This window comes from Hyperoodon ampullatus (assembly GCF_949752795.1).
Source record: "Hyperoodon ampullatus genome assembly, chromosome: 4".
In the NCBI taxonomy this organism is placed as follows: domain Eukaryota; kingdom Metazoa; phylum Chordata; class Mammalia; order Artiodactyla; family Ziphiidae; genus Hyperoodon; species Hyperoodon ampullatus.
The window spans coordinates 108,996,387-109,014,991 of record NC_136917.1 but is presented as its reverse complement, the minus strand read 5'-3'; the positions used below and the strand labels follow the sequence as shown (position 1 = coordinate 109,014,991).

The window sequence follows — 18,605 nt, the reverse complement described above, 5'->3', positions numbered from 1 at the left end:
AATGGGCATATTCTGAGACATTAAAAGGTAAAGAGTTGTGGTTTTGTAATCTTAACCTAAAACACATCTCCCCTAAAATAAATTTTGTGTGAACTGAATTCATACTTTATAGTCTCATTGAAATAGTCACTCCAGTCTTGGTATTTCTGGGAAAATTAAATTAATACCTTGGATACTTGAAGAAAGAAAGATATTCCCAACCTTTCTATTGGTTAATAATACAACAACAGTAAGGAAATAAAGGGGTTACATGAAATGGAAAAATCATTATTAACTCAGAAATGCTTAACATGTATGAAAGTGTATTATATTTTCCCCGATATCACTGAAATAAGAGATTACGTTTCTACTGATGTCTTCAGAAAGGTACAGTTCTTTGCACAGAATCTAAGCAACAAATTCATTCAATTTCATTAATCTAAGGCCATATTTTAACATCTGATCCTATTAGTTATTGATATTACCCTTGAGCCCTTTCATTCTGCAGAATCCCAGAGACATTCAGACCAGTAGCTACCAGTAGATACAAAGATGTTCAACATAGTAAGAACTTTTAGCAAAACAATTAGAGATCATACGGTAGAAGTTTAAGTGCATCAATATATAATGATCATTATAATATTAAAACACAGATTTTGCAGGTCAAATTCATTAATCCATGAATTAAAACACAATCAAGGAAACTGAGCAGAGAAACATCCCTATTTTAATTTCAATGAATTAATATAATCAACAAATCTGTTCACTTCTATAATTATAATTCTACAATTCCTAATTATCAAAATAATCAAGGAAATAAAAAATGTTAAACAATTTGATCCTCTGCTTCTGTATGTCATCAAACCACCAGAATGACTTACCTTATCTTTTCTTTGCTTTTCATCCTGGTATACTGTCCAGTGTTCTCCATCATTGCTGTAAGCTAGTTTGTAGGAGCCTACAAACTGCACATGACCAAAATCTTTAGCTCCTTGTGTAATAATGCCAGTCACTTTGGTAGGGACCAGAAGATCCACCTACAAAAAGGAAAAGACATAATTCAAATGCCATGATAGAGTCCATTATAAATTTGCAATTCTTTTGAACTCAGATTAAGAAATATATATGCTAAAGCCAAAAATCCACTTGATTATTTGTATTTTGAAATAGAAGACTGAGTCTATTATTGGCATGTGATTTTGATTATGCCACTGGGTAAACCTGGCTGAAAATTTGAACAACCATTTTGAACATTTTTAAATAAAGTGGTGGTCTTTTCAGTCTACCAATCAATTTTATATTAAACTGACTCATCTAGCATGTGGTTTTTGTGTAATTGAGATAGTACAGAACTGGCAAGGCTGATCTTTTCAAGACTGATCATCATCTCCCAGAGTCTGTGCTTATAAATCAATTTTCTGACTTTATTGGTCAATTTTATAGTAATAAAAATTATAGCTGTGTACACATCAGGAACAAAAAAATTTGATGTTTCCTAATTAAGCATTAAAAAGTCAACCCTGCTTCCATGAATTTTAATCAGTTCAGTTATATATAATTGAGTAATAGTAATCATTGGCCAATGAAAATCATCTTTCAGATAACTACAACCCTAAAACTGTTGAGGAGGAAGTCAAGTATTCTTCAAAAATGAGAGAGAATTAAAATATGCATCCATGACCTGTGGGATCTGTGCTCATAATGTGCTCATTGTTGCAAAATATATATTAAAGGGCATAAGACCCACGGTGATTTAGTAAGCATTGAATTCATCAACTGCAACACTGAAATGCAAAAGATAGGAATGATTTTCATCAAAGAAGAAAACATAACATTGAATAGTATTTCCCCTCTTTGTTCTCTAATTCATGCATCTTCTCTTATATCTTATGATGCTAATTAAAAGAAAAATTATAGGAAACTTTGTTTTCCATGTGGACAATTCCTATTAAGACCTTTACCATTTGCTGTACTAATGTTCCTTGATCTATAACTTCCTCTCTCCTCCCACAATAGCCACCTACTTCTTCCTACTTCCTATGACTAACTGCACTGCTACATCCTTGATCTTATCATATTCAACTGTCATGATCTCATGTGTGACCTTAGTGGCTTTCAACCACTATGACCTTTTGTTTCTATTTCAGGTTCTCCATCCTGAGAGATGTTTGTGGCTACAAATAGACAGTCATGGGTCAGACAAAGGCCATCAATGAGAAGAGGGGTCTAGGGAGACTGCATTGAATAGACCATATTAAGTGACATAGATGCTCATCAATAAAGATATGAAAAAGTTCCCAGTGTTTTATGGCATAAGATTATATTTCTTAAAAGATTCACATGGGCTTTTTGCCCTCTTTTTTTTTTTTTTTTTTTTGGCAGTACGCGGGCCTCTCACTGCCGTGGCCCCTCCCGTAGTGGAGCACAGGCTCCGGACGCGCAGGCTCAGCAGCCACGGCTCACGGGCCCGGCCGCTCCACGGCATGCGGGATCCTCCCAGACCGGGGCACGAACCCGTATCCCCTGCACCGGCAGGCGGACTCCCAACCACTGCGCCACCAGGGAAGCCCGCCCTCTTTTTGTAACATTCATCAAAGACACTAGGCTCAAGCTGGACAATGGATTAAGACAGAAAACCACCCTTAATGCTTTATTAAAACATTGTAGAAAGTTTATAAAAAATTATAAAATATAATGTTGTTACTACTTTCCAAACATGTATTATGTCACTTAAAATATCTTGCGTGTCCAGCGGCAATGCAGGATGGCAAAATTATGATATCCTGGGAAGGAAACTGTTGCTGCCTCACATAATGATAAATGCTTTGTGGTATGTCTTCAGTGACTCCTCTTAATACTCTTTTCTGGTAGGATATCATCTCCACTTTAGAGGGAACAGTTGCTAGGGAGGTAACATAACATGACATGAGATGCAAAGATCAACAGTCAGTAAAGGGAGGATCCCAGATTCAAATCCATGTCTTTCTGATTCATAGTTCTGCATATGGATTCTCACTCAATGATTTCTTCCCATTCTCTGTGACTATTTCAGAAATTTCTGAAGAATCTCAAAGCTTTCTCACCACACTCATCAAACGTACAGCCCTCTAAGCCCCAAACAAAAGCAATCCGGGCTTTACAATATCATGAGAGCCCTGTCTTTAAACATGAATTTCCTCTCTGTTCTTTAGCTGTCTAGGCTTAAAAATATGGATTGCTTTTGCTGTACTAAATCCAAATCTAATTGCGCAGAAACGTCTAGGCCTAGCCACTGGTCTTCAAAGTGCTCTTAGTGTTACTGACAATAAATGGAAAAAAAGTCTTACAGTACTCTGAGTCACTGTGTTGTCATCAAGGCTGTAAACATACAGGAACTCAAACTGACACCAAGAATACCTCCAGTGGATTCTTCAGTGCCTAAATGTCTATAAGTCCTAAGCTAAGATGATGCAGTGAGGAGTCTTGGAGCATTTCTTTTTCAGTGGCATTTCTTAAAGTCAGGGTTTCCTGCTGGGTGGAGATGTTTTCTCCTTAAGTTGTGTGTCTTGGCTCTTTCTAACAGATCTGTTTTTCTCCCACTTTAACAGCTCCCCTTCTCCAGCTTTTTTTTTTTTTTTGATCCAGAAATGTTTTTCTTTTTTGTTCCAGTTAAGTCAACTCCTCTATTTAAATAGTCAGCAATCTGTTTCAAGCTGGGTTTGGTCCTAAAATTTGCTACATTATAAACTTAGAATACCAGACCTAAGCAAACCTTCTTTCAGTATAAAAATAATCAGCATCCCACACTTAACATGAGGTTGTTACAACAGGGATGTACAGATCTCACTCTGCGACACACTGGAAGGACACATCACTCTCATGTTCATCATACAGGATGATCCCAGAAAAGCCCACTCTTCTGGACCTATGCCTACCCCTGGCCCAGGACCACTCTGTCCTCTTGCAGATTTTCTGAGTTAAAGTTGTACTGCAAATATGATTCTGCTATTTTAGACCCTCACCTCCCAAGGTTTGGCTCAGATAGAGCAGGTTATTTAGGGCACTAAGCTGGGACATGGGTAGACATTTGGCTTAACGCACTGCACTTCATGTCCGGATCTGCATTAAAAGTACCTAACATGGGGCTTCCCTGGTGGTGCAGTGGTTGAGAGTCCGCCTGCCGATGTAGGGGACACGGGTTTGTGTCCCGGTCTGGGAAGATCCCACATGCCGCGGAGCGGCTGGGCCCGTGAGCCATGGCCGCTGAGCCTGCGCATCCAGAGCCTGTGCTCCGCAACGGGAGAGGCCACAGCACTGAGAGGCCCGCGTACCGCTAAAAAAAAAAAAAAAAAAGTACCTAACATGTAACTGTCCTCAATAAAGGTTTTGCTGGATTAAGCTGGAGCTACTTCCAAAGTATGTTCTGCAGACAAAACCAACCCATGGCTAAGGATGCTGCAGTGTATCACAGCAGAAAATGCTAGTTGCTTTCCTCTTGTTTCTCTACATGGCATTACTGGTTAAGGAAACATCATCATAGTTGTACCAACAATTTTTATTGGGAAGGCAACTAGTTAAAAATCCTCTCCAATCTGCAGGAATGTGATTGTGAAAGCCAGCCTATTCTAGTAGAGCTGAATGGTCTGGGTTCACAAACTGGCTCTACCCTTACTAGCTATATGCCTTTGGGCAAGCTACTTTACCTCTCTACAGCTCAATATCCTCATTTGAAAAAATGAGAATAGTCCCTTTATTAGGATTTTAAGGATTTTATGAGGATAAGATGAGTTAATATATAAGTGTGTAAAATAATATATAGGAGTATTAAAACTTTGTTAACAAACAAACAATGAATAAATCTGGGGGAAGAATCTAATATTGGTCTCAGAGTACCTTTTAGTAACATAAATATGGAAACAGGGAAATCGGGTGGCCAGATTGTCCTAGAAGCAACTTCTTGATCATAGCATATTTTGGCCAGCTTCTCAGGATGTACACAAAGTCAGTCATTTCATCTTTACTGAAAGTAGAGAAAATATTGAGTAACTAAAATTCACATTTATGGGTGAAATGGGTAATTAAGGATATAATTAACTTTATGGAATGTTGTGCATCTCTATTTAAATATTAAGATTTTATTACAGGAGGGAAATGGTCTCACTCTTTGCAGATGACATGATAGTATACATAGAAAATCCTAAAGATGCTATCAGAAAACTACTAGAGCCCATCAATGAACTCAGTAAAGTTGCAGGATACAAAAGTAATACACAGAAATCTGTTGCATTTCTATATACTAACAACCAAAGATCAGAAAGAGAAATTAAGGAAACAATCCCATTTACCATCGCATCAAAAAGAATAAAATACTTAGGAATAAACCTACTTAAGGAGGCAAAAGACCTGTACTCTGAAAACTATAAGATGCTGATGAAAGAAATCGAAGATGACACAAACAGATGGAAAAATATACCATGTTCTTGGATTGGAAGAATCAATATTGTGAAAATGACTCTACTCCCCAATAAAATCTACATATGCAATGCAATCCCTATCAAATTACCAATGGCATCTTTCACAGACTTAGACCAAAAAATTTTGTGTGGAAACAGAAAAGACCCCATATAGCCAAATCAATCCTAAGAAAGAAAAATGGAGCTGGAGTAATCAGGCTCCCTGACTTTGCACTATACTACAAAGCTACAGTCATCAAAACAGTGTGGTACTGGCAGAAAAAGAGAAATATAGATCAATGGAATAGGATAGAAGGCTCAGAAATAAACCCAGGCACCTATGGTCAATTAATCTACAACAAAGGAGGCAAGAATATACAATGGAGCAGAGACAGTCTCTTCAATAAGTGGTGCTGGGGAAACTGGACAGCTACATGTAAAAGAATGAAATTAGAATATTCTCTAACACCTTACACAAAAATAAACTCAAAATGGATTAAAGACCTAAATGTAAGAGTGGATACTATAAAATTCTTAGAGGAAAACACAGGCAGAACACTCTTTGACATAAATTGCAGCAATATCTTCTTTGATCCATCTCCTAGAGTATGAAAATAAAAACAAAGATAAACAAATGGGACCTAATTAAACTTAAAAGCTTTTGCACACCAAAGGAAGCCATAAACAAAATGAAAGGACAACTCACAGAATGGGAGAAAATATTTGCAAATGATGCAACCAAAAAGTGCTTAATCTCCAAAATATATAAACAGCTCATGCAGTTCAATATCAAAACAACAAACACCAAATTAAAAAAATGGGCAGAAGAGCTAAATAGACATTTCTCCAAAGAAGACATACAGATGGCCAAAAAGCACGTGAAAAGATGCTCAACATCGCTAATTGTTAGAGAGATGTGAATCAAAAATACAGTGAGGTATCACCTCACATTGGTCAGAATGGCCATCATCAAAAAGTCTTCAAATAATAAATGCTGGAGAAGGTGTGGAGAAAAAGGAAATCCTACACTGTTGGTGGAAATGTAAATTGGTACAGTCACTATGGAGAACAGTATTGAGTGTTCCTTAAAAAACTGAAAATAGAGTTACCATATGATCCATCAATCCCACTCCTGGGTATATCTGGAGAAAACTCCAATTTGAAAAGATACATGCACCCCAATGTTCAGGGCAGCACTATTTAAAATAGCCAAGAGATGGAAGCAACATATATGTCCACTGATAGAGGAATGAATAAAGATGTGGTACATATATACAATGGAATATTACTCAGCCATAAAAGAGTGAAATAATGCCATTGGCAGCAACATGGATGGACCTGGAGATTATCATACTAAATGAAGTAAGTCAAAAACAAATATCTTATGATATCACTTATATGTGAAATCCAAAAGAAATGATACAAAGGAACTTATTTACAAAACAAAAACAGACTCACAGACTTCAAAACAAACTTATGGTTATCAAAGCGGAAAGGTGGGGGGAGGGATAAATTAGGAGTTTGGGATTAACATATACACACTACTATATATAAAATAGATAATCAGCAAGGACCTACTATATAGCACAGGGAACTCTACTCAATATTCTGTAAAAACCTATATAGGCAACGAATCTGGGAAAGAATGGTTATATGTATATTTATAACTGAATCACTTTGTGGTACACCTGAAACTAACACAACATCGTAAATCAACTATACTACAATATAAAATAAAAATTAAATTAAAAAATATTAAGAGAAAATTAGACTCCAAATTATAGTGGGTGATTTGTTTTCCTTTAATTATAAGAGTGAAAAAAGAAGGAGCTATATAGAAAGAGGCTTAAGTGATATATAAGTAAAGAAAAAAGTATTGCATGAGTGTTATATAGGAATATACCTTTTTTTGTTGTAAAACATCCTACAATGTTTTAGCAAAGCATACATATTTTTAGAGTGTCTAGCTTAGAAAAACAGTGTAGAAAAACTAAGAGCATTTGTTTGAAAAAGGTCAAGATGAACTACATTTCAGATTATCTGCATAACACCCTGACAGATGGCTCCCTGGGAGGAGACAAGGCAGACCAAGGAAAGCCTGCTGATTTTCATGGAGATGTTCTTAAAGGGGTGAAGAAAATGAAAAGCAATATAAATAGGTGTTTAAAAAAAGTGAACAAAAAGACCAAAGAGATTTATCACAGAAATATGGTGCTCTGCTACATCTACAATGCTCTAGTTTTTGCTTTTATGTTATATCAGTTATTTTGGATTATGGATTTTATAACTTCAAGGAGCTTTGTAAAATTAACTCATTAAGCAGAAATAACTTTGAAGCTAATATAATTATCTATATTTAATAATTAAATTATAGGCAAAATATTTAGACTTTTTGGTTTCAATATAGAAGTTTTTACCTTAACATTACATGAAACAATTCTATATAATTGTAGCCACATTTAAAGCACATAAAGGCATACTTTGTTTTATTGCACTTTGCAAATATCGCATTTCTTATGTACTGAAGGTTTGTGGTAACCCTGTGTCGAGCAAGTCTATCGCACCATTTCTCCAACAGCATTTGCTCACTTTGTGTTTCTGTGTCACATTTTGGTACTTGCAATATTTCAAACTTTTCATTGTTATATTTGTTATGGTGATCTGTGATCAGTGATCTTTGATGTTACTATTATGACTCACTAAAGTCTCAGAAGATGAGTATTTTTTAGCAATATTTTTTAACTAAGGTATGTCATGTTATATTTTTAGACATAATGCCATCACACACTTAATAGACTACAGTTATAAACATAACTTTTATATGTACTGGAAAACAGAAAAATTCATGTGACTTGCTTTATTGCACAGGTCTGGAATTGATCCCACAATATCTCCAAGGTACGCCTGTAATTAACTATACTTGACATTTGGACAACATTTTTGGTTATCAGATACTGGTCACACTTTTACTCCATATTTGCAGGCTAACTAGTCAATGTGATCAACTTATGATGAAATATTATCCAGTCCCTGTATCTCATACAAGTTAGTAGCTCTAAGATTATGGATTTAGAATCCTTAAAATACTATTGAGGCCTCATAATACACTCATTCCAGCACCCATGATTGCATTCCTCCTCTTACTAAAAAAAGTTTTAGTTTCCAATAATATTTAAAAACATTTAATAAAGCAATTGCTTTTCCTATATTGCATTTTAAAATTATGAACACTAATACAAAAAATATATACTATAAAATAACCTTTCAAAGAGAGAGGGAATGTTCTGTTTTATTGATGTTTTCTAGTGTGCCTTTTACATGTAAAACCAAGCATGATATATGTTTGATGCCATGAACAAACTTTTTATGCTCAGGAGTGTGTTTTGCAGCATATCAGACATATTGTAGACATTCCAAATATCCAGGAATGATCTGCCCTGGATTCAAAATTGAGATAATTCCATATTTAACAATTATCTACAATTATAACATAACTGCATATGTCAACCTGAGCTGCACCCCATGATTGCTGTCAGCTCATAACTATGAACTTTTTAAAAGAGTTTGTTTAGAGTCATGCAGGTAGTTCAACTGCTTATCTTAACTGAGGATGGGAGGCAGAATAATTATGAATATTTTATATGTAATATTGTTATTTTAATAATCTTTCTCAATATAAAATACATGCTAAGAATAAAAATTAAGAAATACAGAGAATATTAAAAAACAGCTCTGTCTTACCATCAGATACAATCAATGATTTTCATACCCCTTAAATGTGGATATTTTAGACAAATTTGTTGTATTTGGCATTTGAACAATATTATTGGTTACCAGGTGTTGGTTGCACTTTAGTCCACATTTGCATGTCAATTTATTCCTTTTTTTTCTTAATATTTCACTAGTAATTCTCTATGTCAATAAACTATTTTTAAGACTTTTTTTATCCTAACAAGTCATTTCAAGAGTTTATCACAATCATTTATTTACTGTAAAACATTTATTCCTCCCTGTATCCTTAAATTTTCTATTAAAATTAAAACATTCATAAAATCCTAGTCCTTTCATTTGGCCACATAATCTCATTTATTGGGTTGGCCAAAAAGTTTTTGTTTGGGTTTTTCCATAACATCTTATGGAAAAATCCAAATGAACTTTTTGGCTAACCCAATACATAGGATAAATTAATAGAATTTGGTCAGAGAATATGGAAAATAGGATTATTGCCTAAACATAAAAGTAATAAACAGTTGTGATTATTTCAGATGGTATGAAGAGATATAAGGAATCCAGATAAAATAACCAAAACTCTATTATCTAGAGTTAATTCTTGTTGACATCTTAATATTCATATTTGCAGACATTTCCTATTCCCATATATCTATCTTCATGAAAATAAGCTCACAGTATGAATGTGGTTTTATAATTTGCATGTGTATATTTTTATATCTAAATAATAATAATACTTTGTAATGGCTGTGTAACAGGCTCACAGATACAGAAATAAATATGAAAATTATTTAACCAGTCCACTACTGATATTTTAAAATTTTTGTTTCTAATTCTTCTTCATTGGTAAAAACCTAAAATGAACTCCTATGTGTATTTATCTTTGCTCGTTGGTGCAACTGTTTCCTTATCGTCATGAAGGACCTGTCATTTGAAATGTGGTGTATACATTGTTTCATTTGTTTCTGGAAAAATTATACACTTCCAACTGTGGTATATGATAATTTTTTCTCTACATACTCACTAGTCCTATGTTTTATATAATTCTATATTTTTTACAATTTGAAAAATGGCATTTTTATATTTAATGTATATAAATGGTGAAAAGTGGCATTTCATTTGCATTCTAATTATTCAGTCTCATTAATAATGTATATTATTATTAATGTCTCATTAGTATCCTTTATTACTTCTGGGATTAGGGATTTTCTTGTTGCTTTTAAAGAATTATATAGCATCAATATTGGCTTCTGTTATATTTATTACATTTTTTTCCTAATTTGCTATGTCATTTAATTTTTTTGACACAAGTTTTTAATTTTCCTGTACTCAAGTCTATCAATCACTCCATTTGCAATTACATATTTTCATATGCCTAAAAAGACCTTCTATTTAATTAGATTGGTGAAAAATGATTTACATGTTCCCTTATAATTTCCTCTGGGTTTTCTTTCTAAGTTTTCTTCTTTACGTCCCTCCCTTCCTTCCCTTCTCCCTTCCTTTCTTCTTTCCTTTTAACATCTAAATCATCTTGGATTTCTGTGTACATGTGATGTGACATAAAGTTCATACTTTATTTTTTATAAAGATGTAATTTTCTCAATACTTTTTCTTGAATAATCCATTTTTAAAATTTTTGTTTTTTCCCCACTATCTGGGTGATAGTTATAAGGTCTGCTCTTTATTCTTGAAATTAGTACTATAAATTATCATTGTCATCATCGTCATATAGCAGGATATACCTTGGTGAGAGTCTCTTTTATTGCTTTTGTATAGAATAAAGTGGATTCATTCAAGCTGTAGACTTGTTCCTGGGAGAGGGAAGTGCGCTCAAAAGGTTTTCTGGTCTTATATTTTAAAATGTTGCTTCTGCTTCTTTTAGTATCTCCCACTAGAAGGTCAATTATCCAAAGACTAGCTCTTTACTTCTAATTTTTCCTATTTATAATATTTTCTCACTCATCATTAAAAAATATTATTCTCCCTTGTATTTTCAGAGTTTCTCCACTTTATCCTCAATATTATGGATTTTAAAAAAATAAATTTATTTATTTATTTTTGGCTGCATTGGGTCTTCATTGCTGTGTGTGGCTTCGTCTAGTTGCAGTGAGCGGGGGCTACTCTTCGTTGCAGTGCGTTGGCTTCTCATTGCTGTGGCTTCTCTTGCTGCTGAGCTCAGGCTCTAGGTGCACGGGCTCAGTAGTTGTGGCTCGCAGGCTCTAGAGTGCAGGCTCATTAGTTGTGGCACATGGGCTTAGTTGCTCCACGACATGTGGGATCTTCCTGGACCAGGGTTTGAACCCGTGTCCCCTACATTGGCAGGCAGATTCTTAACCACTGCACCACCAGGGAAGCCCTGCATTTTATTTATTTATTTTTTTTTTTGGGTACACGGGCCTCTCACTGTTGTGGCCTCTCCCATTGCGGAGCACAGGCTCCGGACGTGCAGGCTCAGCAGCTATGGCTCACAGGCCCAGTCGCTCTGTGGCATGTGGGATCTTCCCGGACCAGGGCACGAACCCGTGTCCCCTGCATCGGCAGGCAGACTCTCAACCACTGTGCCACCAGGGAAGCCCCGCATTTTATTTTTCATAATGGAATTTCCACTGCTAAATTTTTAAATTTCCTTGAAATACATAATTTAAGATCCCTCCCTCATCATCTCAACTTTTGTCTCATTCTATTACTCAAGGAAAAAATATGTTTATATATATTCTACTAATCATTTGTTTCTGTAAAAAATTTTCTACACTTACAGTTTTCATAATAGCTTTTGAGTAATTTCTATCCTTTTCCTGTTCTGCATATTAAAAAATAAGCCTGATATAATCTTGTATTATTTTCCCTTACTTGAAAAGAGAGAGAATAGTCCTGGTGTTTGGCAGCACACTGCTCATAAGCATTCCCCATTGTCTCTCACCATCTATCAGGCTGTTTTATGAATTCTTACTGACCTTCAGATATAAACACTGCCAAAGGTCTTATTAACAAGGTCCAGCAGACATTTAGGCAGTATAGCTTAGCTGGTCTGAAGGATGAACCACTCCTACTCTTGCTGTTTATCCTCTACATACAGGAAGGATAACCTATTTTCTTGATAATACAAAATCCAAAGCATTCTCCTATCACAAGTAAAATCACAGTGGCAGGCACCTTTGTCCCTGTTGTTCACTGTGCACCTGGCATACACAAGGTATTTCAACAAGTATATAATGAATGAATGGCTTCATATTTTAGGATTCAGTGAGCTAACATGTAGCCAACATGTACTCTATTCCACTTTTACAGGTTTGCATTATGGGGTAAATGGGTGTGATGGGACATTGGGAAGTAGAGTGCTGACCACAGCTTGCAGTCTCTGGCTGTAGTAAACTGACCTTAGGTCCCTCGGTCCACAGGGCAGCCTCTGGGTCTTGGCCAGCCCTGTTCTGATTCAGATGTTGGAATCCTCACACTGTAGTTACAGGAAACTCTGCCTAGAGCCTGGAAAGTCACCGGCTGGCTTATATTTGTATGCATACTGTATGGACGATGGTAAGGGAATCAAAGGCGGCAGCAGTCACAATTGAGAAGTTGAATGTAATAAAATAATGTAAGTGATTTCCTGATAAGCTCAACATAGGAACATTTAAAATCAGGTCTGCTTTTGCAGCTCTAGAGGAACCTTCCAAATGTAGTTCTCACAAAAATGTTTGAGAAAATTCATTCAGGCTTCACTAAAATTCTCTATGTAAAAATAGTTCTAGATGAAAGTCCAACTATGATGAGTTTCTCACTAAATCTCAAAGAAATTTAAAAGATAAAAACAAAGAAATTGAAGACCACACAAACAGGTTTAAAGATATACCATGTTCTTGGATTGGAAGAATCAATATTGCCAAAATTACCATTGTACCCAAGACAATCTACAAATTTGATATAATCTCTATCAAATTACCAATTGCATTTTTCACAGAACTAGAACAAATAATTTTAAAATTTGTATGGAAACACAAATGACCCCGAATAGCAAAACAATCTTAAGAAGGAAGAACAGAGCTGGAGGAATTATGCACCCTGATTTCAGACTATACTACAAAGCTACAGTGATCAAAACAGTATGGTACTGGCACAAAAACAGACACATAGATCAATGGAATAGGATAGAGAGCCCAGAAATAAACCCATGCACTTATGCTCAATTGTGGTCAATTAATCTATGACAAAGGAGGCAAGAATATACAAAGGAGAAAGGACAGTCTCTTCAATAAGCGGTGCTGGGAAAACTGGACAGTTACTTGTAAAAGAATGAAATTAGAACATTCTCTAAAACCCCATGCAAAAATCAACTCAAAATGGACTAAAGACCTCCATGTAAGACTGGATACTATTAACATAGTATCTAAAACATAGGCAGAACAGTCTTTGACATAAATCACAGCAACAGTTTTTTGGATCCCTCTCCTAGAGTAAAGGAAATAAAAGCAAAAATAAGCAAATGGGACCTAATTAAACTTGAAAGTTTTTGCACAGAAAAAGAAACCACAAATAAAACAAAAAGACAACGTACGGAATGGGAGAAAAATACTTGCAAACGATGCACCCAACAAGGGATTAATTTCAAAGTTATACAAACGGCTCATACAGCTCAATATCAAAAACCAGACAACCCAAGAAACAAATGGGCAGAACAACTAAACAGACATTTTTCCAAAGAAGACATACAGATGGCCAACAGGGACATGAAAAGATGCTCAACATCACTAATTGTTAGAGAAATGTGAATCAAAACTACAATGAAGTACCACCTCATAACAGTCAGAATGGCCATCATCAAGAAGTCTACAAATAATAAATGCTAGAGAGGGTATGGAGAAAAGGGAACACTCCCACACCACTGGTGGGAGTGTAAGTTGGTGGTGAACAGTATGGAAGTTACTCAAAAAACTAAAGATAGAGTTACCATATAATCCAGCAATCCCACTTCTGGGCATATATCTGAAAAAGACAAAAACTCTAATTTCAAAAGATACATGCACCCCAATGTTCATAGTGGCACTATTTACAATAGTCAAGACATGCAAGCAACCTAAATGTCCATTGACAGATGAATGGATAAAGAAGATGTGGTGTATATATAGAATGGAATATTATTCAGCCATAAAAAAGAATGAAATAATGCCATTTGCAGCAACATGGATGGACCTAGAGATTATCATACTAAGTGAAGTTAGAGACAAATGTCATATGATATCACTTATATGTGGAATCTAAAAAAAATGATACAAATGAACTTATTTACAAAACAGAAACAGACTCACAGACAGAAAACAAACTTATGGTTACCAATGGGAAAAGGGAGGGAGTGGGATAAATTGGGAATTTGAGATTAACATACACACACTACTGTATATAAAATAGATAAACAACAAGGACCTACTGTATAGCACAGGGAATTATATTCAATATCTTGTAATAACTTATAATGGAAAAGAATCTGAAAAAGCATATATACATATATATGTATATATATATATATAAAACTGAATCAACTTGCTGTACACCTGAAACATTGTAAATCAACTATACTTAAATTAAAAAAATATAAAAACAACCAAAATTATAAACATTTAGAGTTAATAAAATACTATTATAAGGATTGAATCTAATGCCCTTATATTTACTTAAATCATGATATATAAAGAGAAATTAAAATAACTTGATTTTCTGCTTTTTTAATGAGCAGATTTTTGTAATATTCTATACAAATTTTGTTTGAAAAAATATTCTCAAACAATTATACTTACAAGTAACTAAAATTGACATCAAATTAACAGGTAAGCTATTACCCAATTTCTCCAAAACCTATATCAGAAACACTAAAACATATGTGAAGAAAAATATGAAACTTAGGAAATTTTAGGGAAAAGAATCATACATTTCTCATTAGGCTACTGAAAGTGATTTTCTGCTGAGTTCATCAAAAATAAGATCACCCTGAGAAATTAGAACTAACATATCTACTTTATTTACCTTTCAATCCTGATTTTGATTAGGCTGGGAACTTTGATTTATTCCACAAACAATAATTCAGGGTGGTGACTAATTGTATTAGTCTGTAATTGATAGAGTAATTATTAATAGGTTAATGGAGACTTAATACAAGTCTTTAATCAAACAGCATGATTATATCCAATAAATGTTATTTAGGTACTTTAATTATAGCAGTGACAAAGCCCAAATGAAGTAGAAAACAAAGAAAATTACTGGTAAATTTATGCATGTAATTTAGAAAATAATAATATAACTTTTAAGTAGGAATTGAAATAGTTTTTTATTTAGTGGTTTTGAAAGCACAGTGAGAGGAGAGCCTACGTAGAAACTGTCAGCATCTCTTTGTAAAGCTAAAGATTCATTGAACTGGCATGCACTTCAGTAGCCAGAATTTGATTGGTTGTTGACTTGAAAGAGCTGTTGACAACTACTTCACTGAATAATAAGTTTATCAAAGGCATTTGTGTTTTGTATAACCATTATATATCTTATAGACTGACATTTACAAGCACAAAACATCTATACACAAATATGTGTGTCAATATGCATATTTACATAAATCTTGTTCTGTGACAAATAAATGAAAATCATGAGAACTCTCAAAAGAAAACATCCACAGCATACAGTATACTGCAACGGCAAATCACATTGCATATCTTAAATATTTAGAGGCCCATGAAAGGTAGGAAAGTTGACAAGAACGCACAACATATTTTTATGTACTATGCTTGCTTGAAGGAGCTGCGCATTTTATGTTGATATAAAGCTTTGCAATTCCCACAATTTGTAAATCATCTGTAGAGTCCTGTACATCATTTTGTTTCATCAGATCATGCGAGCCTTAATTCTAGATTTTTCAGTCCTAACTGGACCTGTGCACATTTTATCGTGATTGATTTTTAGGCTAAAACAACAATGTAAAGAAACCTAGATGTAATTTTTCTCCCCTTGTCCTTGCAAAAGAAAGTAGAAAGGGGCATGGCCTCTCAGGAATCAGGATGGTTCGGGAAAATGGACCATCAATGTCAACAGTTGAAAAACAGCCCGTTAGCACATTGCTCTGAAACGATTGGAAAGGAAAGGGTGGGAGATGGCTCAGCAGGAAGAGAACTGACTGCAGATTATAGGGTTAAGAGCCATTGACACAGAAAGTGGACTGCCTTAAAGGGCTACTTATTAAAAAAATATTTTGTCCAGAGTGTACATGTAGTATGGATAACAAGGATACAAATTATTTTCATTCAAATACATAGTAACACTGTCAGCATTTTATTTGTATAAGAAGGACAAGCCCGACTGGTGAAAATGGCAGGCAGGGCTATCTAGCTCATCAAAACTCCAGTCACCACAAATTATAATTGTCATCTTAGAGAGCCTCATTAGAAGCCACAGTTAGAGTCCCTCATTGAATATGCATAGAGCCAACATGTTTTATTTCTTTATATTTATTTATGGTAAAATGTCTTATCTATATTCTTCACCATTATTGACATTAATTTCCATTTGTTTTGCTCCCAAGTGGAAATAAGGAACAGCTGTTATACACTTGAAATCCCAGTCTCATCAAGATTTTCCTTTAGGTCCCAATATTAATTTTCTGTTTATTCTCCTTAACACTGTATCCAAGGTCTTTTGAGCTTATTAAGAGGAAAAATGTAAAACTGGGTGCTGAATGCTGATAAAATCTGAATAGTATCTGATGAACATATTTTAATTAAGCCCCACAGTACAATATGGTCTGGATATATCTTTAATGAAGGCCCCAATAGGTATATGCCTAACAGTTATAATGATATGGCTCAAGTATAGGGTATACAACTTTCAAAAAATATGTGTTTTTTTTGAATTTTTGAATTTTATTTTATTTATATTTTTATACAGCAGGTTCTTATTAGTTATCCATTTTCTACATATATGTATATATGTCAATCCCAATCTCCCAATTCATCACACAAAAAATATGTTCTTCTTGATTGCATGTGAACAAGATGCTCATGCTCTCCTTCTTTCTAGAAGTGGCACTTTATTTAAGGGACGCTCGTATATATTCCTGTCTCAGAACAAGGGTTCATTTCTTTGTGCAGTCAGCTCCAAACAATCTCATATTTTTAAAATCACATTCTTTAACTCTAAAACTATTCATGCACTATATTTTCTATTACTGTAAAATAGCTTATAAACCACAATGTTAAATTAGGTATGGAATTAATAAATCACTTGAAACAAACTCATTTTATTAAATGTACTTATTTTTTTTGCATATGTATTCAAGATTTTAAAACTCTCCAAGTTATACCTCACTTCACTGAAGGCCCAGTTATAGATTTAAGTGAAGAATTTCAAGAGACATCCCCCAGTGGTTGAACATCTTTGCAATATCTATCTTTGATATTCCATCTGAGACTTCAGGTGCAAAGCTTCTGACATTTTAAACATAATTTGAAAAAAAAAAAGAAGTGAAAGAAACAGAAAATTGAGGTATACCTCCCTTTTATTTGATATAAGTGCTTAAGGATCCTGAGATCCAAAGATATTTTAATGAAATTCAAACACTGATTTAAAGAAAAGAGGTATCATGTAGAAATTATTAGATAGAATAACACTAAATGTATAATCTTAGAAAGTAATTTACAGCAGAAACAGTCAGCAGGGAAGTATAAAAACAAAAACAAAAATTTAAAAAATGTTCATCCTCAACCAGCTCACAAGATTTGTCTCTTATCTTGTGGCTTGTCATTCCTAAACAGGTTATTTTGACATGTTTTTCCCATCATGGAAAAATCTGGTACATTTCAAGAAATGCTGAAATAACTGTTAGTTTATATATCAGAAAATAAGCTTTGACACTTCTATATGGTAAACAGAATCACTATTAACCCAACACAAATGACTTCTCCAAGTCTCCCTTTAGGGGACACTTAGGACAGAGCCCACAAATATAATTTACTACCTTTTAAATGGTTCTAGGCACTTTTGCCATAAGTATCTTTGCTGTAGACATCTTTGCTGCAGACATTTCTGCCACATAACTAATTGGCTGTCAGGCAATTTTGCCATAAAAGATAAAAATAACTAAAAAGAGGGACATTAAAAAGGACATAAAAAATAAAAAAATTAAAAAGGACATAAACACTATGCATAAAAATGAGTAACAAAATTAAAAAGACTTTATTATGAAATACAAAATATTTGAACACGTTTAAAATGCGTGTAGTTTCATAGCAATACTGTGCAAGTAACAGATTTTTTTGTGGGTTGTACCTATGCACTTATCTTCCAAGTTTTTCATTCATAGTTATCTTTTTTTTTCTTGCTTGTTGATTTGTCTCTTTATTGGGCATCACACTTGTTTCTTTTTTGCTAAAACTTCTTCCTTCATTGAGAGAGGTATTTGTTTCCAAATACTAGGATGCATATTTGTATCTGACATTT

At 34.3% G+C, this 18,605-nt stretch overlaps 1 protein-coding gene across 2 annotated transcripts in view; it reads right to left on the bottom strand.

The window, feature by feature from the left end:
* Window positions 1-18,605, bottom strand: part of EDIL3 (EGF like repeats and discoidin domains 3) — a gene marked incomplete at both ends in the record, with an annotated part of 432,654 nt that overhangs the window by 40,699 nt on the left and 373,350 nt on the right. For both annotated transcript variants that reach the window (XM_079703476.1, XM_079703477.1), the window contains one exon: window positions 861-1,016. In XM_079703476.1, coding sequence (XP_079559602.1) covers window positions 861-1,016 — 156 coding nt within the window. The remainder of the gene's footprint in view (window positions 1-860; window positions 1,017-18,605) is intronic.